The sequence below is a fragment of the Panulirus ornatus genome, chromosome 17 (genome assembly GCF_036320965.1).
Source record: "Panulirus ornatus isolate Po-2019 chromosome 17, ASM3632096v1, whole genome shotgun sequence".
Lineage (NCBI taxonomy): Eukaryota > Metazoa > Arthropoda > Malacostraca > Decapoda > Palinuridae > Panulirus > Panulirus ornatus.
This window is the reverse complement of record NC_092240.1, coordinates 36,507,013-36,527,197: the sequence shown is the minus strand read 5'-3', so window position 1 is coordinate 36,527,197 and position 20,185 is coordinate 36,507,013. Positions and strand designations below refer to the sequence as shown.

The 20,185-nt window shown below is 39.9% G+C and overlaps 1 protein-coding gene across 1 annotated transcript in view; it reads left to right on the top strand.

Moving 5' to 3' along the window:
• The window catches only part of LOC139754683 (medium-chain acyl-CoA ligase ACSF2, mitochondrial-like), a 70,128-nt gene extending 50,841 nt beyond the window's left edge, over positions 1–19,287 (top strand). The window contains exon 3 of the mRNA XM_071672239.1: positions 19,144–19,287. Coding sequence (XP_071528340.1) covers positions 19,144–19,272 — 129 coding nt within the window. The 3' untranslated portion in view covers positions 19,273–19,287. The remainder of the gene's footprint in view (positions 1–19,143) is intronic.
• The last annotated feature ends 898 nt before the right edge of the window (positions 19,288–20,185 follow it).

Below are 20,185 nucleotides of genomic sequence, written 5' to 3'. Positions count from 1 at the left end.
CAAAACATCTTTTTTTTTTTTTTTTTTTTTTTGCTCTGTCGCTGTCTCCCGCGTTTGCGAGGTAGCGCAAGGAAACAGACGAAAGAAATGGCCCAACCCCCCCCCCCATACACATGTATATACATACGTCCACACACGCAAATATACATACCTACACAGCTTTCCATGGTTTACCCCAGACGCTTCACATGCCCCGATTCAATCCACTGACAGCACGTCAACCCCGGTATACCACATCGCTCCAATTCACTCTATTCCTTGTCCTCCTTTCACCCTCCTGCATGTTTAGGCCCCGATCACACAAAATCTTTTTCACTCCATCTTTCCACCTCCAATTTGGTCTCCCTCTTCTCCTCGTTCCCTCCACCTCCGACACATATATCCTCTTGGTCAATCTTTCCTCACTCATTCTCGCCATGTGCCCAAACCATTTCAAAACACCCTCTTCTGCTCTCTCAACCACGCTCTTTTTATTTCCACACATCTCTCTTACCCTTACGTTACTTACTCGATCAAACCACCTCACACCACACATTGTCCTCAAACATCTCATTTCCAGCACATCCATCCTCCTGCGCACAACTCTATCCATAGCCCACGCCTCGCAACCATACAACATTGTTGGAACCACTATTCCTTCAAACATACCCATTTTTGCTTTCCGAGATAATGTTCTCGACTTCCACACATTCTTCAAGGCTCCCAGAATTTTCGCCCCCTCCCCCACCCTATGATCCACTTCCGCTTCTATGGTTCCATCCGCTGCCAGATCCACTCCCAGATATCTAAAACACTTCACTTCCTCCAGTTTTTCTCCATTCAAACTCACCTCCCATCTTTTTATTCTTCTTAAAATTTAATGATACTCTCTCACTCCAACTCTCATTTGCCCTATTTTTCACCTGTTGCACTTTTCTCTTGACGTACTGCCTCTTTCTTTTATACATCTCCTAGTCATTTGCATTATTTCTCTGCAAAAATCATCCAAATGCTTCTCTTTTGTCTTTCACTAACAATTCTCCTTCTTCATCCCACCACTCTTTACCCTTTCTAATCTGCCCACCTCCCATGCTTCTCATGCCACAAGCATCTTTCACTCCCCTTACGTCCTTTGTTCTCACCTTTTTTCATTCTGTACTCAGTCTCTCCTAGTACTTCCTCACACAAATCTCCTTCCCAAGCTCACTTACTCTTACTACTCTCTTCACCCCAACATTCTCTCTTCTTTCCTGAAAACCTCAACAAATCTTCACCTTCGCCTCCACAAGATAATGAACAGACATACCTCCAGTTGCACCTCTCAGCACATTAAATCCAGAAGTCTCTTTTGTCCGCTTATCAATTAACACGTAATGCAATAACGCTCTCTGGCCATCTCTCCTACTTACATATGTATACTTATGTAAATCTCTCTTTTTAAACCAGGTATTCCCAATCACCCTTCCTTTTTCAGCACATAAATCTACAAGCTCTTCACCATTTCCATTTACAACACTGAACACCCCATGTACACTAATTATTCCCTCAACCGCCACATTACTCACCTTTGCATTCAAATCACCCATCACTATAACCTGGTCTCATGCATCAAAGCTACTAACACACTCACTCAGCTGCTCCCAAAACACTTGCCTCTCATGATCTTTCTTCTCATTCCCAGGTACATATGCATCAATAATCACCCATATCTCTCCATCCACTTTCAGTTACTTTCTTACACTCCGTCACATACTTACTCAGAGCCAAAACCTCCAGGTTTCTTTCCTCAAACTTACTACCAATCTCTCCTTTTTTTTCATCTTGGTTACATCGTCACACATTTAGATACCCCAATCTGAGCCTTCGAGGAGGATGAGCACTCCCTGCATGACTCCTTCTTCTGTTTCCCCTTTTAGAAAGTTAGAATACAAGGAGGGAAGGGTTTCCAGCCCCCCAACTCCTGTTCCCTTTAGTCCCCTTCTACAACACTTGAGGAATGCGTGAGAAGTATTCTTTCTCCCCTATCCCCAGGGATATTTTTTGGATATTGGAATTAAAATCTGTTGTTGCTGATGCATGATTGTTTGTGTAATTTAATGGTAAGAGGGCAAGGAGTATTACTGTCAGTGATGCCTATTTAGAATTGGCAATTAAAAGGAAAATTTACCTCTATCCTCCTTGAAACCTTATATTTTTGGACATGAGTTTTACGTAAAGTGTCTGTTAGGGTTAAGGCATAGTAGTTCTGATATTGTTCTGTGGATGTGATTTTTAGGTCTTGAATGGAAAGAGAGGGAGAAGATAGACTTTGGAGAAATTAAAATCCTGAACCATTAATCTGAGGAATTCTTCCAAAATCATATCCAGTGTACAGAAGAATAATAAATTGTGAAATGTATCTTTAGAGAATACCTCTATATCCCATATTAATGATGATAATTCCCAGAGAATTGGTACTTTTTCCAGTGTATTGAGGTAAGAGGGAATTGAATCAATGGGAGAGGGCCCTTAATGTCACCATTGAAGTTTCATATTTTTATGAGTTTATGATCCCTGTGAGTGTTTTCAAGGTATGACTTCATTACACTTTATTTACACCTTTTTTTTTCAGGTGCGATGTTACAAATCCCATGCGTGTCATTTACATGTATGAGACAAGTTTGTACTTTTATATAGTAATAGTGCAAGAAAAATGAGAACAAATAGGAACATTGGCAAGGGTAATAGGCAAAAATGAATGGAAGTGAGTGTGTGTTGTGAAGGATTGTTAAATGTGTTCAGTGATGATGCGGTGGCTGATGTGGGATAGTTTGGTGTAGAGATATGTGAAGCGAGAGGAATATGGAAAGTTCCTTAATGAAAAGAGAAGAGTTGGTGAAAGCCTTGGATAAGATGAAGTGTGGCAAAACAACTAAAGTGGTCGGGATCACAGTCAAATTTCTTAAGAAAGAGAGCGATTGTGTTTTGAATAGTTAGGATGAGTTAAGATTTTCATAGTACACATGGGTCATGGTGAAGTGCCTAAGGATTTGTAAAATGCCTCTGTATAAAGACAAAGGGGACAAAAGTGAATAGTCAGAATACAGACGTATAGATTTGAGTGTACCTGGTAAGTAGTACGGGACAGTGGTGATTGCACAGAATTACAGATTGAGGAAGAACATCAGGCATGGTAAGGGATGTGTAGATCGGTTGTTTGCTTGAAGAACATGAGAGAAATTCTTTGCAAAAAAAAGGACTTATATGTGATATATTTGGAGAAAGCTTATGATAGGTTTAGGTTTAATAGAGATGCTGAGAGGAATATGTTGCAGATGGTCGGGAAAGAAAGCTGTTAGAGATGCGGAAGAGTTTTTGTAGAGAGAGCAAGGTGTGTGTGTGAATAAGAAAAAGGGGTGTGAGTTGTTTTAGGTGAGGGTATGCTGTAGCAGGGGTGTTTGAGGTCACTATGGCTGTTTAATTTGTTTGTGGATAGAGTAGTGAGGGAGGTGATTGCAAGAGTCTTGGAAAGAGGAGCAGGTGTGCCATTTATAAGCAGGTATGCAGTGTCTGAGCTGGGAGAGTGTGTGAAACTAGAAAGATAGTAAATGTGAATAATAGTGAAGAGAGAGAAGTTATTTGTACTGTGAGTTTGAATGGAGAGAACATGGAGGATGTGAAGTGTTTTAGACACCTGGGAGTAGATTGGGTGGTGAATGAAGCCATGGGAGTTGAAGTGAGCCATAAAGGGAGTAGGGGTAGCAAAGGTCTCAGGCACACCGAGGAAAGTACATAGATGGGTATGTTTGATTGTACAGTCATCCCATTACTGCTGCATTGATATGAGGCATGGGCCATAGGCAAAATTGTCAAAAAAATGTTGAATATGGTAGAAATGAAATGTTTGAAAACAATATATGGTGTGAAGAGGGTAGATTGAATAAGAAATGATAGGGTGAGAGTAGATTGAATAAGAAAAGATAGGGTAAGAGATAGCTTTATTATAACAGGAGTATGTCTGGGAGAGCTGAAGAGTGTGTGTTGAGATGGATTGCAGTATTGAGAGGATGACTACGAGGGTATGATATCAGATGTGGAGGGAACAAGGAAAAGGAAGAAACCAAGGAGGATGATGGAAGGATGGATTAAAAGATGCTTTTAAGGTTTGGGGCCTGAACATGCAGGAGGTTGCTTGGTGTGCAAGGGATAGAGGAAAATGGAGTGATGTGGTATGTAAGAGATGATGTGCTGTAAGTGGGCTGATATAGGGCATATGAAGCGGTCATGGAAAACCATGAGTAGGTTCTGTGGAGCCTGGTTGTGGACAAGTAGCTCTGGTTTTGATGCATTATGTGCAACAGATAGAGAGTGCATGTGAGCAAATAGGACCATTACTTTGTATTTTTCTGGCAATACCTCTCTGACATGGGAGATGGCAATCTCATGAAAAAATTTGTGTTAATTGAGAGGCACGTGAAAGAGAGACTTTTGTTGTTAATGTGCTAAGAGGGGCAATTGGGGGGATGTCTGATCATTATCTTGTGAAGGCAAAGGTGAAGATATGTAGAGGTTTTCAGAATAGAAGAGAGAATGTTAGGGTGAAGAGAGTGGTGAGGGTAAGTGAGCTTGGAAAGGAAACATGTGTGAGGAAGTACCTGGAGAGATTGAGTGCAGAATGGAAAAAGGTGTGAGCAAATAACGTAAGGGGAGTGGGGGAGGAATGGGATGTTTTTAGGGAAGCAGTGATGGCTTGTGCAAAAGATGCCTGTGGCATGAGAAAGGTGGGAGGTGGGCATATTAGAAAGGGTAGTGAGTGGTGGGATGAAGAAGTGAGATTGTTAGTGAAAAAGAGAGAGGCGTTTGGATGATTTCTGCTGGAAAATATTGCAAATGACTGGGAGATGTATAAAAGAAAGAGGCAAGAGGTCAAGAGAAAGGTGCAAGAGGTGAAAAAGAGGGCAAATGAGAGTTGGGGTGAGAGACTATCATTAGATTATAGGGAGAATGAAAAGATGGTTTGAAAGGAGGTAAATATAGTGCGTAAGACAAGAGAACAAATGAAGGGGGCAAATAGGGAGGTAATAATGGGTAGTGATGAAGTGAGAGGGAGATGGAGTGAGTATTTTGAAGGTTTATTGAATGTGTTTGATGATAGAGTGGCAGATATAGGGTGTTTTGATCATGGTGGTGTGCGAAGTGAGAGGGTCAGGGAGAATGAATTGGTAAACAGAGAAGAGGTAGTGAAAGCTTTTGCAAAAGATGAAAGCCGGCAAGGTGGCAGGTTTGGATGGTATTGCTGTGGAATTTATTAAAAAAGGGGTGGCTGTGTTGTTGATTAGTTGGTGAGGATATTCAGTGTGTGCATGGTTCATGGTGAAGTGCCTGAAGATTGGCAGAATGCATGCATACTGCCATTGTACAAAGGTAAAGGGGATAAAGGTGAGTGTTCAAATTACAGAGGTATAAGTCTGTTGAGTAATCCTGGGATATTATATGGGAGGGAATTGATTGAGAGGATGAAGGCATGTACAGAGCATCAGATTGGGGTAGAGCAGTGTGGTTTCAGAAGTGGTAGAGGATGTGTGGATCAGGTGTTTGCTTTGAAGAATGTATGTGAGAAATACTTAGAAAAATGATTGGATTTGTATGTAGCATTTATGTATCTGGAGAAGGCATATGATAGAGTTGAGAGATGCTCTGTGGAAAGTATCAAGAGTGTATGGTGTGGGCGGAAGTTGCTAGAAGCAGTGAAAAGTTTTTATCGAGGATATAAGGCATATGTACAAGTAGGAAGAGAGGAAAGGAATTGGTTCCCAGTGAATGTCTGTTTGCGGCAGGGGTGCGTGATGTCTCCATGGTTGTTTAATATGTTTATGGATGGGGTTGTTAGGGAAGTGAATGCAAGAGTTTTGGGGAGAGGGACAAGTATGCAGTCTGTTGTGGATGAGAGGGCTTGGGAAGTGAGTCAGTTGTTGTTCGCTGATGATACAGCGCTGGTGGCAAATTTGGGTGAGAAACTGCATAAGTTGGTGACTGAGTTTGGTAAAGTGTGTCAAAGAAGAAGGCTGAGAGTAAATGTAAATAAGAGCAAGGTTATTAGGTTCAGTTGGATTGTGGGACAAGTAAACTGGGAAGTAAGTTTGAATGGAGAAACGCTGGAGGAAGTGAAGTGTTTTCGATATCTAGGAGTGAATTTCGCAGCTGATGGAACCATGGAACCAGAATTGAGTCACAGGGAGGGGGAGAGAGCAAAGTTTCTGAGAGCATTGAAGAATGTGTGAAAGGCAAAAACTTTATCTCAGAGAGCAAAAATGGGTATGTTGAAGGAATAGTGGTTCCAACATTGTTATATGGTTGTGAGGCATGGGCTATAGATAGGGTTGGGCGGAAGAGGATGGATGTGTTGGAAATGAGATGTTTGAGGACAATATGTGGTGTGAGGTGGTTTGGTCGAGTAAGTAATGAAAGGGTAAGAGAGATGTGTGGTAATAAAAAGAGTGTGGTTGAAAGAGCAGAAGAAGGTGTATTGAAATGGTTTGGTTACATGGAAAGAATGAGTGAGGAAAGATTGACCAAGAGGATATATGTGTCAGAGGTGGAGGGAACGAGAAGTGGGAGACCATATTGGAGGTGGAAGGATGGAGTGAAAAAGAATTTAAGTGATCGGGGCCTGAACATACAGGAGGGTGAAAGGCGTGCAAGGAATATAGTGAATTGGAACAATGTGGTATGCTGGGGTCGATGTGCTGTCAATGGATTGAACCAGGGTATGTGAAGCATCTGGGGTAAACCATGGAAAGTTTTGTGGGGCTTGGATGTGGAAAGGGAGCTGTCATTTTGGTGTATTACACATGACAGCTAGAGACTGAGTGTGAACGAAAATGGCCTTTGTTGCCTTTTCCTAGCGCAACCTCACGTGCACGCACGGGGAGGGGGGGTGTCATTTCATGTGTGGCTGGGTAGCGGCGGGAATGGATGAAGGCAACATGTATGAATATGTACATGTGTATGTATGTATATGTCTGTGTATGTATATGTATGTATATGTTGAAATGTTTTTTATTTTCTTTTATACTTTGTCGCTGTCTCCCGCGTTAGCGGGGTAGCGTAAAGAAACAGATGAAAGAATGGCCCAACCCATCCACATACACATGTATATACATATATGTCCACACACACACATATACATACTTATACAGGTATGTATATGTGCTTGTGTGGGCATTTATGTATATACATGTGTATGTGGGTGGGTTGGGCCATTCTTTCGTCTGCTTCCTTGGGCTGCCTTGCTAACGCAGGAGACAGCAACAAAGTATAATAAATAGATATATAAATCTTTTACAGACATAGATCAGTATTTACATAAATAGATGTAAAGAACCTTATTTTCATGAAAAGTGTAAATGCTAATGCATTTTTTTTACCATATTATGAAAATTACAGGAGTGTGCGAGTGTGCATGTAAATCTATTTTCCTGCCATGGTAATGCAGTCAAACTCTTTAAGAATTTATGAATGGCTGTGATATGATTTTTTTTTTTCAAGCTGTGTTGTTAGGTTGCAAGTAACATGTAAGGATATGAGATGAAATCATGCATCAACTGGGAATTCAGATGAGGGCAGGAACTAATTCCCCTCATACAAGACACAGAGCAGTCCATGGTGATTTGTATGAGGTACTGAGCAGTCCCTGGCAATTTGTATGAGGCACAGAGCAATATGAGAGTTAATCATAGTCTTATTGAGAGGTCTTACCAGGGTGTGTTGAAATAGTTTGGACATATGGATAGGATGAGCAGAGGAGGACTGACTAGAAAGATCTCTTTGTCAGAAGTGGAAGGAGCATGTGTGAAACTGGAGACTGTTTTATAGTCACTTTTACATCAAATGATGATGAATGATTCCCTTCAAAGGTATTCAAGAATTTTACATAGTAATGACTGCAAGTTGTGTGAGGGTGTGAAAGGAAGAGTGGTATGGTTGGGAATGAATGAAAAGTATTAGGGAGGAGGGAGAGAAGGATGTGCAAATTGTGCTGTCACTGAGGATATGGAAGGTTGTTATAAAACATGGATGGAATGGATCAAAATTATTGCAAGTTAAAGGAAAGACTGGAATTATGAAGTTTGCATGGGTATGTGTATGTGTGACTGTGAATGTGAAGATTTTGTGAGGTAAGGATGAAGTGAAGCATTTATGAAAAAATTTGAATGACTTTATAGATGGGTTTAAGGAGGAATGTGGTTGTCATGGGTGATATGAATGCAAAGGTGGTATTTAGGGAAGTATTGCTGGCCTGTGGAAGAAATGCATGTGGCATGCGAAAGGAGGGAGGTGAGCAGATTAGAAAAGGTAGTGACTAGTGGGATGAAGAAGTAAAGTTGCTAATGAAGGAGAAAAGAGCAGCATTTTGGGCAATACTTGCAGGGAAGGAATGCAAATGATTAGGAATTGTGTAAGAGAGAGTAGCAGGAGGTCTAGAAGAAGGTACAGGGGTTGAAAAAGAGGGCAAAAGAGAGTTGGGATGAGCGAGAATCAGTAGACATTAGGGATAATAGGATGTTTTGAAAGGAGGTAAATAATGTGCGAAGAAGTGAACAAATGGGAACATCTGTGAAGAGGGCAAAAAGGTAAACGAATACAGGTAGTGATGAAGTGAGGAGATGGGATGAGTATTTTGAAGGGCACTAACATGTTTGATGATAGAGTGGCATATTTAGGGTGTCACTGTGGTATGTGAAGTGAGAGGATCAGGGTGAGTGTGGTTTGATGAAGAGAGGAGAGTGGTGAAAGCCTGGTATAAGATGAAATGTGGCAAGGCAGCTGGAGTGGATAGTATTAAGAAGGAGGTGACTGTGGTGTTGACTTGTTGGCAAGGAAGGATATTCAGTGTATGTTTGAGTCATGTTGAGGTGCCTGAGAATTGACGGAATGCATATATAGTACCTTTGTCTAAAGGCTTGGAAGAAAAAGGTGAATGTTCAAACTACCGAAGTATGAAATTGTTTAGTATACCTGGTAAATTCTATGAGGGTATTGATTGAGAGGGTGAAGATATGTACTGAGCATTAGATTGGGAAGGAGCAGTGTGGTGTCAGAAGTTGTTGAGGATGTTTGCATCAGGTGTTTGCTTTAAAGAATGTACGAGAGAAATACTTGGAAAAATAGATGGATTTGCATGTGGCACTTATGGATCAGGGGAAGGCATATAATAGTGTTGATAGAGATTCTTTGTGGAAGGTCTTAAGAATATGCAGTGTGGGAAGAAATTTGTTCGAAGCCACAAGAAGTTTTTATCGTGAGTTTAATGCTTTTGTATGAGTAAGAAGAAATGAGAGTGAATAGTTCCTTGTTATGGTCATGGTCAGTCTGCAGCTGGGGTGTGTAATGTTACCATGGTTGTTCAGTATGTTCATGGATGGGGTGTTGGGTGAGGGAAATGCGAGAGTATTTTAGAGAGGGATGAGTCTGTGGGGGATGAAAGGGCCTGGGAAGTGAGTCAGTTAATCTTTGCTGGTGATACAACACTTGTTGTGGACTCGAATAAGAAACTTCAGAAGTTGGTGACTGAGTCTGGAAGTATTTATGAATGTAGAAAATTGAGAGTGAATGTCAATAAAAGCAGGGTTATTAGGTTGAGCAGAGTTGACAAATAGCTTTGGGTGTGAATTTGAATGGAGAAAATTTGAGGAAGTGATGTGTTTTAGATTTTTGGAAGTGGACTTGGCAGCTAATGGAGCCATGAAAGCATAAGTGAATCTTGGGATGGAGGAGGGGCATAGGTTCTGGGACCAGTAAAGAATGCATTGAAGGAGAGAACATTATCTGGGAGGGCAAAAACAGGTGTATTTGTAGGATTAGTAGTCCCAACAAGGTTATATGGATGCAAGGCATGTGCTATGTGCTATAGATGGATATGTGTGGAAGAGGGTGGATGTGTTAGAAATGAAAATTTTGAGGACAGTATGTGGTGTGAATTGGTTTGACTGAGTAACTAATAAGAGGGTTAGAGATGTATGGTTATAAAAAGAGCATGGTTAAGAGGGCAGAAGAGGGTGTGCTGAAATGGTTCGGATATATGGAGAAAATGAGTGAGGAAAATTGACAGAAAGGATGTATGTGTCAAAAGTGGAGGGAAAAAGAATAGAAGACCAAATTGGAGGTGTAAGGATAGAGGGAAAAAGACTTTGAGTGATCGGAGCTTGAACATGCAAGAAGGTGAAAGGCATACACCCAATGGAGTGAATTAGAATGACTTTGTATAATGGGTCGATGTTTTGCCAGTGGACTGAATCAGAGGATGTGAAGTATCCAGAGTAAACCATGGAAAGGTCTGTGTTCCTTGGTTATGGATAAGGAGCTGTAGTTTTACACGACAACTTGTGTATGGATGTGAGTGGATGTGTCCTTTCTTCATTGATCTTGGCACTACCTGACTAATGCAGGAAATGGCAGTCAGGTATAAAAAAAGGCATATTTCACATCTCTTAACTTCAGAACTGGATTCTGGACATTAACAATATCTTCACTTGTAAATACATAGGCAAAAAAATCATTTGAAATTTTTGCCATGTCTTCGTTGCTGTGAACCAAATTACCAATTGCAGTTATTAATGGACCAATTAACTGGATAATGACTCCTACCTCTAACATACCTTGAGAACTCCTTCAAGTTTATTTATGCTATTTTCAGCAGTGTTTGCTTTATACTGACCTTTACTTTGAGGTTCAGTCTCTAATTTTCTTTTTGCAGACTTACTTAATTTGCTCTATCATGCTAATTATTGATCTATTTGAGTTTTTATGTGTTGCTTTCTTAGATAACAGACACTTCTTTTTGTCATCAGTCCACCATTTTGGCATCGCTTTTGGAAGAAAAACGTCTACTATGCATTGGCATAAATGTTCCCTCCTCTGCTTCGAATGTTTTGTTAAAGCCCTCTCATGCTACATTCATATTGCTTTAATTCATAATGTCATTCCAAGTTTGCCTGTTGAGAGCAATGTGAAAATCATTAAAATTCGCAAATCTGAAATTTGGTATTTTTTTTGCAACTTGCATGTTGACCAAGATCACAGGCAAAATTGAGTTAACTCAAAAGTAATTCGCCAGTGATCACTTACACCAAACTTTTCTCAGACTTCAACATTGTTAATGAGGTGCTCGTTTGTAGCTAGAGTTACATTAGATATAATTTATTCTCAGTGTGAGTAGGTTTATCAGCTGATTATATCAAGGCACTGTGAAGCAGATATAGGTAAAGCCCCTACCCTGAACTACTGGAAAGGGATTCTCACCACTTAGTAAATGGTATGTTAGAATCTACTATGATTGAATTGTTTTTTTTGCTAATTTCTGTAATCTTATAAAATCCTTCATCTACCTCTGATGTATGTGCTGGGGACCTATGAACTAATCCTACCATTATTTTCACATGAAACTTATCTTTGATTTCTCAAAAAAATGAAGTCTTTTATCAGCAGTAATGATATCCACAATATGGCCCAGAAGTTGATGATAATATCAAGGCCTGGCCGAGAAGGGGATGATGATATAATTATGTGACTTAGTAGGTGATGGTGATCTCTTGGTCTAGTCCAAAATGTGATGGTGGCCTGATGGCTGGGCCCAGCAAGTCTTGATCTTATCCATGGTCTGGCTCAGTTAGTAATGGTATTATAAAGGTCTGGCTCAGTTAGTAATAGTGATTTTCGATTTTATGATGTGGGCTAGGTGATGAAGATATGGTATCTCATGGTCTGGGCTAACAGATGAATATGATCTTACTGTTTAACCCAGCAGGTAATGGCAGTTATGTGGTATGTACCAGCAGATTTTGATCTCATGGTTAGACTCAGGTGATGATCTCATGTTATGGTAGATAGTGATAGAAATATAATGGTCAAGATTAGTAGGTGGTGATTTGATGATCTGGCCTAGATGGTGCTGATCTTACGATCTGGCCCTGATGGTGATAATTTTATTGTCTGACTCAGAATGTGATGAGAAAGTGATATTGATCTCATGGTCTGCTTGAAAAAGTGGACTTTTTTATGGTCTCATGATCTTATAGCCTAGCTCTTTTGATGGTAAAACTCTTGGTCAGGCTAAGCATGTGATGTTGATTGTATAGTCTGACTAAGCATATGGTGTTGATTTTATAGTGTGGCCCTGTAGGGGATGATGCAGAGCATATGGGGTCAGTGCTTGCTAGCTAAAAGAGAGATTTTAGGGAAAGTCAGAGGCACAGAGGTTGAAGGATCTAGCTAAACAATGGGCAGCACCAAATTTAGAAAGATTGGTGAAGCAAAAGGTAGGTTAATGTAAACAATTGATTACTTTATGATTGGAAGACTATACATCTGACAGTTAGGAAAGGTTTAGAAAAAAAGCTTTAAAAGATTGCTAAAGGCTGTAGAAATGTCAGACAGAATTTCTGTGATGGAAGAATAATTTGTGATTGTAACCAAAATATAAGAAAATGACCAATTGGGGTTACTTTTGCTTTGGAGCCAGATAGCCAGGCTGACAAATTTGAAAACAAGGTGGATTTCGGTGGAGTATTCATCAAACATGATAGATCAAGGAGTGGGAGAAAGCAAAAACAGCCAGAAATAAGAAAAAAATGAAGACAGCAAATAAGACAAGACAACAGAGTGCCCACACCAGTACCATAAAGAGGTCAGGAATGTTAGACTGAAAGTGATGTGTACAGATGCTAGTAGATTAATTTTTAATGATAAAGTGCTGAAATTTAAGGATCATATTGGATTTATGGAAATAAAGCTTTCTACAATACAAAGATAATACTTTTTTCGTCCTGAGGGGTATGTGATAACAATGAAAAAGAGAAAACAAAGAATTGGGCTTCCCAATAAGAGAAAGCACTACGTTTTGTGGTAAGGGGAAGGATAACTGTAGGAAAGAAATACAAATTGATATTGGTATGTGTTATTATTTGAACTTCCACAGAATTTTATCCATTTAGAATAATTATCCCATGATAATAATGATGAAACCATCAAGATAGTGCATGAAGTAATGAGACATATACTTCTCAGAGATGCTAAAGTATTAAGAATGGGGAATTTTAGTTGTAAAATGACAAACTGGGGGAATATGGATACTCATAGTGATGGAATTATGAAGACAAGATTTGAGAGTGTATACAGGAAAATTTCTTATACCAGCAGGTAAATGAACATGCCAAGATGAGGACTGATACTTCATCATTACAAGATCTTGTCTGTATGCATACTAGCATGGATATTGAAATCAAATGGAAAAAGGGATCATGTAATGCTCAAGTAGTACATGATGTAAAAAAAGCAGGGATGAAACCAGACTCAAAGAGGAAATTTAATCATGGAAACTTGATAGAACTCAACACTTTCTATGGTAACATAAACTAGGAAATTGAGTACAATATCTAGGAATCAGGGCATTGTAGTTTAGGTTTCTGTGAAATTTACAATGAAATAATTGGAACATGGGTACCATTAGTCTGGAATACAGGGAGAAAGGTAAGAAAGATGGAAGAGTGCCTCAGTGAAATTTGTTAAAAGGGAAGAAGCTTTGCCATGTATTGTGACAAGGATATAGGTGACCCTCCTGTGAACCAGCATTTATGAGGTTTGGGAGAGCAAGGATGAGTACAGAGACAGGAAAGGAGGGACGAAGAAACTTTGAAAAGAATGTGAATAAAGCAGAGGATAATCCAAAACTTTTCTATAAATTCATTAGGAGGAAACTGTTAAAGAGCTGCTGATCAGTCTAAGGGGTTCAGAAGGAAGAGTGATAGAGAATGCTGTTTGGATATGTGAGGAACCAGATGACAAGTTCAAAAAAAAAGAGAATGCTGTTTGAATATGTGAGGAACCAAATGACAATATCAAAAGTGTTTTCATATTGGAAGTCATGATAGCCACAACACCAGTGAGATGGAATGGGGAGAAGGTATTAGAAAGCATTAGAATAATTTTTAAAAGACAAGAGTAGAATATTAAAGGGTTTTGACCATAATAAGGCTCATGTTCCTAATGAAATTTCTCTCTTTGTGCTGAAGAGTTGTGTAGATGCATTTGACAAACTATGTGCAGTGTGTTGCTGGAGATGTCATTGGAAAAAGGTAAAGTGCCAAGGGAGTGGAAGAGAACAAATGTCATTCTTGTGATAAGAAAGGGGACTGGGATGAGGCAGTGAACCACACACTGGTCTCCCTGACAAATGTGGTCTGTAAGTTACAAGAGAAAGATTAATCATCAAATGGATGATTTCGTGCAGAGAAAAAATTCTTAATTGAAAGGCTATGTTTCAGGTTAAGAAGGTCATATGTAATGAGCCTCTTAAATTTCCACAAGAGAGTGAGCTCTATTTTAGACAAATAGTGGTCTAAGAGAGTGGATTGACTGTATGTATCTGGACTGCCAGAAAGAATTTGACACTTTGTCTTATAAGAGATAGTATAGTAAATAAATTGGATCTTCAGGCAGAAATAAAGGGGTGACTATTTTGATGGAAAAGAGATTATTTTAATGGAAGGGAACAAAGGATGCATGAGTTGAGGTCATTGGTGGCATGCATCAGGTTTCTGTCATGGGGCCATAGCTCCTTAATTTATATAAATGACTGGCTAGAGGGATGAAAGTCATATCTGAAATTGTTTACAGATGATGCCAAGATAAAGAGGGAAGTGAAAAGCAAGGAAGATTGCATCATCTTACAAGTTTATGAAATTCAGCCTAAGTAAGTGTAATGAGGATGGGATACATTGAAAGAATGCCTGTGTGAATATTATCTGATTGGAAGGAAGCTGCAGGAATCTGTTTGAGAGGGACTTGGGGGTTGACTTTGTTCATAGTTTGTCCTCAGTCCCATAGTAGGAGAATAATGTAGTAGAGGAGACAGATTGTGAACTGTTATATGTTATAATAGCATTCAAGAATATGAACAAAGAAATATTCAGCAAGCTGTTGACATCCTACATTAGGCCAAAACTAGAATATGCTTCTCAGCTTTGGTCTCTGTGCTGAAAGAAGCACTAAGAGTGAATAGAAAAGGTTCTTAGGAGAGCAACAAAGATAATACCAGAAGTGAGAGAGCTGAGTTAAAGGATAAGACTAGAGTATTTGAATTTGCCAGCATGGAAGAAAGGAGAGTGAGGATTGACCTAATTACATCCTTTCAAGTTTTTACACAAGAGTGATGATGCAGACATTGAACAATTTGGAAGATGTAGGGACAACACAATCAGAGGGCATAACATGAAATTAAGAGAAGACTTACGATAGATGTAAAGAAGTACTTTTACGGTATAAGAGTAGTGGATGAATATAATGAACTGAGTTATGAAATAATGAATGTGGACAGCATACAGAAGTATGAAATGTATGATTGTAGAGAAAATTCAAGAAATGGGGTACCATGAGTGTAACACTCCCTTCTCATGCAATACAAGTAGGTAATCATGATATGCCCCAATAGGTGATAATTTCTTTGTTTGGCCTATTAGGTGATTCCAGTCTCTTGATATATGTGTGTGAGGATCATCTCGTGGTCTGACGCTAACTGGCAATAACATTATTGTTTAGCATAGAAGATATTGATGATCATATGGTTTGTCCAAGTAGATGTTTGGATTAAACAAATGATTGTGATTTCATGATGTGGGAGTGATCTTGCATAGGTGATGGTCTAATGATTGTAGACAGCAGATGGTAAACTAATAAACTGGTTTAAAACTTTTTTTTTTTTAACTTTCTAAAATGGGAAACAGAAGAAGGAGTCACGCGGGGAGTGGTCATCCTCCTCGAAGGCTCAGATTGGGGTGCCTAAATGTGTGTGGATGTAAACAAGATGTGAAAAAAGGAGAGATAGGTAGTATGTTTGAGGAAAGGAACCTGGATGTTTTGGCTCTGAGTGAAACGAAGCTCAAGGGTAAAGGGGAAGAGTGGTTTGGGAATGTCTTGGGAGTAAAGTCAGGGGTTAGTGAGAGGACAAGAGCAAGGGAAGGAGTAGCAGTACTCCTGAAACAGGAGTTGTGGAAGTATGTGATAGAATGTAAGAAAGTAAATTCTCGATTAATATGGGTAAAACTGAAAGTTGATGGAGAGAGATGGGTGATTATTGGTGCATATGCACCTGGGCATGAGAAGAAAGATCATGAGAGGCAAATGTTTTGGGAGCAGCTGAATGAGTGTGTTAGTGGTTTTGATGCACGAGACCGGGTTATAGTGTTGGGTGATTTGAATGCAAAGGTGAGTAATGTGGCAGTTGAGGGAATAATTGGTATACATGGGGTGTTCAGTGTTGTAAATGGAAATGGTGAAGAGCTTGTAGATTTATGTGCTGAAAAAGGACTGATGATTGGGAATACCTGGTTTAAAAAGCGAGATATACATAAGTATACTTATGTAAGTAGGAGAGATGGCCAGAGAGCGTTATTGGATTACGTGTTAATTGACAGGCGCGCGAAAGAGAGACTTTTGGATGTTAATGTGCTGAGAGGTGCAACTGGAGGGATGTCTGATCATTATCTTGTGGAGGCTAAGGTGAAGATTTGTATGGGTTTTCAGAAAAGAAGAGTGAATGTTGGGGTGAAGAGGGTGGTGAGAGTAAGTGAGCTTGGGAAGGAGACTTGTGTGAGGAAGTACCAGGAGAGACTGAGTACAGAATGGAAAAAGGTGAGAACAATGGAAGTAAGGGAAGTGGGGGAGGAATGGGATGTATTTAGGGAATCAGTGATGAATTGCGCAAAAGATGCTTGTGGCATGAGAAGAGTGGGAGGTGGGTTGATTAGAAAGGGTAGTGAGTGGTGGGATGAAGAAGTAAGAGTATTAGTGAAAGAGAAGAGAGAGGCATTTGGACGATTTTTGCAGGGAAAAAATGAAATGAGTGGGAGACGTATAAAAGAAAGAGACAGGAGGTCAAGAGAAAGGTGCAAGAGGTGAAAAAAAGGGCAAATGAGAGTTGGGGTGAGAGAGTATCATTAAATTTTAGGGAGAATAAAAAGATGTTCTGGAAGGAGGTAAATAAAGTGCGTAAGACAAGGGAGCAAATGGGAACTTCAGTGAAGGGCGCAAATGGGGAGGTGATAACAAGTAGTGGTGATTTGAGAAGGAGATGGAGTGAGTATTTTGAAGGTTTGTTGAATGTGTTTGATGATAGAGTGGCAGATATAGGGTGTTTTGGTCGAGGTGGTGTGCAAAGTGCGAGGGTTAGGGAAAATGAGTTGGTAAGCAGAGAAGAGGTAGTAAAAGCTTTGCGGAAGATGAAAGCCGGCAAGGCAGCAGGTTTGGATGGTATTGCAGTGGAATTTATTAAAAAAGGGGGTGACTGTATTGTTGACTGGTTGGTAAGGTTATTTAATGTATGTATGACCCATGGTGAGGTGCCTGAGGATTGGCGGAATGCGTGCATAGTGCCATTGTACAAAGGCAAAGGGGATAAGAGTGAGTGCTCAAATTACAGAGGTATAAGTTTGTTGAGTATTCCTGGCAAATTATATGGGAGGGTATTGATTGAGAGGGTGAAGGCATGTACAGAGCATCAGATTGGGGAAGAGCAGTGTGGTTTCAGAAGTGGTAGAGGATGTGTGGATCAGGTGTTTGCTTTGAAGAATGTATGTGAGAAATACTTAGAAAAGCAAATGGATTTGTATGTAGCATTTATGGATCTGGAGAAGGCATATGATAGAGTTGATATAGATGCTCTGTGGAAGGTATTAAGAATATATGGTGTGGGAGGCAAGTTGTTAGAAGCAGTGAAAAGTTTTTATCGAGGATGTAAGGCATGTGTACGTGTAGGAAGAGAGGAAAGTGATTGGTTCTCAGTGAATGTAGGTTTGCGGCAGGGGTGCGTGATGTCTCCATGGTTGTTTAATTTGTTTATGGATGGGGTTGTTAGGGAGGTGAATGCAAGAGTTTTGGAAAGAGGGGCAAGTATGAAGTCTGTTGGGGATGAGAGAGCTTGGGAAGTGAGTCAGTTGTTGTTCGCTGATGATACAGCGCTGGTGGCTGATTCATGTGAGAAACTGCAGAAGCTGGTGACTGAGTTTGGTAAAGTGTGTGAAAGAAGAAAGTTAAGAGTAAATGTGAATAAGAGCAAGGTTATTAGGTACAGTAGGGTTGAGGGTCAATTCAATTGGGAGGTGAGTTTGAATGGAGAAAAACTGGAGGAAGTGAAGTGTTTTAGATATCTGGGAGTGGATCTGGCAGCGGATGGAACCATGGAAGCGGAAGTGGATCATAGGGTGGGGGAGGGGGCGAAAATTCTGGGAGCCTTGAAGAATGTGTGGAAGTCGAGAACATTATCTCGGAAAGCAGAAATGGGTATGTTTGAAGGAATAGTGGTTCCAACAATGTTGTATGGTTGCGAGGCGTGGACTATGGATAGAGTTGTGCGCAGGAGGATGGATGTGCTGGAAATGAGATGTTTGAGGACAATGTGTGGTGTGAGGTGGTTTGATCGAGTAAGTAACGTAAGGGTAAGAGAGATGTGTGGAAATAAAAAGAGCGTGGTTGAGAGAGCAGAAGAGGGTGTTTTGAAATGGTTTGGTCACATGGAGAGAATGAGTGAGGAAAGATTGACCAAGAGGATATATGTGTCGGAGGTGGAGGGAACGAGGAGAAGAGGGAGACCAAATTGGAGGTGGAAAGATGGAGTGAAAAAGATTTTGTGTGATCGGGGCCTGAACATGCAGGAGGGTGAAAGGAGGGCAAAGAATAGAGTGAATTGGAGCGATGTGGTATACCGGGGTTGACGTGCTGTCAGTGGATTGAATCAAGGCATGTGTATGGGGGTGGGTTGGGCCATTTCTTTCGTCTGTTTCCTTGCGCTACCTCGCAAACGCGGGAGACAGCGACAAAGCAAAAAAAAAAACTTTTAGAGGATTAAATGATCTAGACATATTTGATGCTTTGAAAGTGTGCAACAGCAATTAATGTTTTTTTTAATTATGTATCATGAAACAGGATAACAGTCTAGGATAATAGAGGATGATGGTTAGATGGTGGGGACAAACAGCTGGTGATGATTCAAGGGTATGGCTAAAGATGTGATGGTGATTTAGGGTGTGGCCATTAAATGGTCTTCTGTTTGAAAATAGTCTGGTGGTTTTAACCATCAGCTGATAATACTTTTGTATGGCCCATATATGAGTGATCAAATGGTTTACCCATCAGGTGATGTATGGAATGACAGAGACAAGTCCTGTTACTTTCCAATGTTTTTCATCCGACTTGCCTGCAGTGAGGTCCTCCACAGTTGGATATCCTTCTGATCACATTGAGGTAAGCAACTGTAATATCTAAGGGAGACATTTTGCTTGATTATTGGCTACTAAGGCTAATAGGAAGTCAAACTATGATAAGTATTATTAAGAAGTATGGTAAGCACTGTGTAGCCTACAAAATTAGTATTTAAAACAATTTTACTAATTATGATATATTCATATGTAAGAATTTAAGTTGATTTAGTTTGTTGATTGTAGCCCAAACCTTTACGACTGAAATGTTTTTAGCTTGCAAAAGTGTCACTTGATGTACATTAACAGGGTTTGCTTCTTGGACTAGAACTACATTGGTCTAATGATCTCCCAGCGCTTGGCATATGGTGAAAATGGTTATTTTGAAATGCAGTCAGTCACATCCTTCCTTATCTGAATAAATATGACTGATGCTAGTTTAACCCACTAACTGCAGCTACTCTAGATATTTAATGTTCCCTAATTATGTCAATTTTCCCATAGCTTAAAAGTGCTTCTGTTAAGTTTTTCATGTTATCAGATTTAAGGAGTTTTTCCTGAAAAAAAGAGAGAATGCTATGTACGAGAACAAAAATGTGTTTGTTTGAAGGAAAAGTAGTTGCAATAATATTGTATGGTTGCGAGGCATGGGCTATAGATAGATTTGTGGAAAGGAGGGTGGATCTGTTGGAAATGAAATGTTTGAGGACAATATGTGGTTTAATCAAGTAAGTATTGAAAGGTAAGAGAGATGTGTGTTAATAAAAAGAGAGTGGTTGAGAGAGCAGAAGAGGGTATGTTGAAATGGTTTAGACATATTGAGAGAATGATTGAGGAAAGTTTGACAAAGAAGATATATGTGTCAGAAGTTGAGGGAACAAGAAGTGGGAGACCGAATTGTAGGAGGAAGACTGGAGTGAAAAAGATTTTGAGTGATCAGGTCTTGAACATGCAGGAGGGTGAAAGATATGCACAGAATA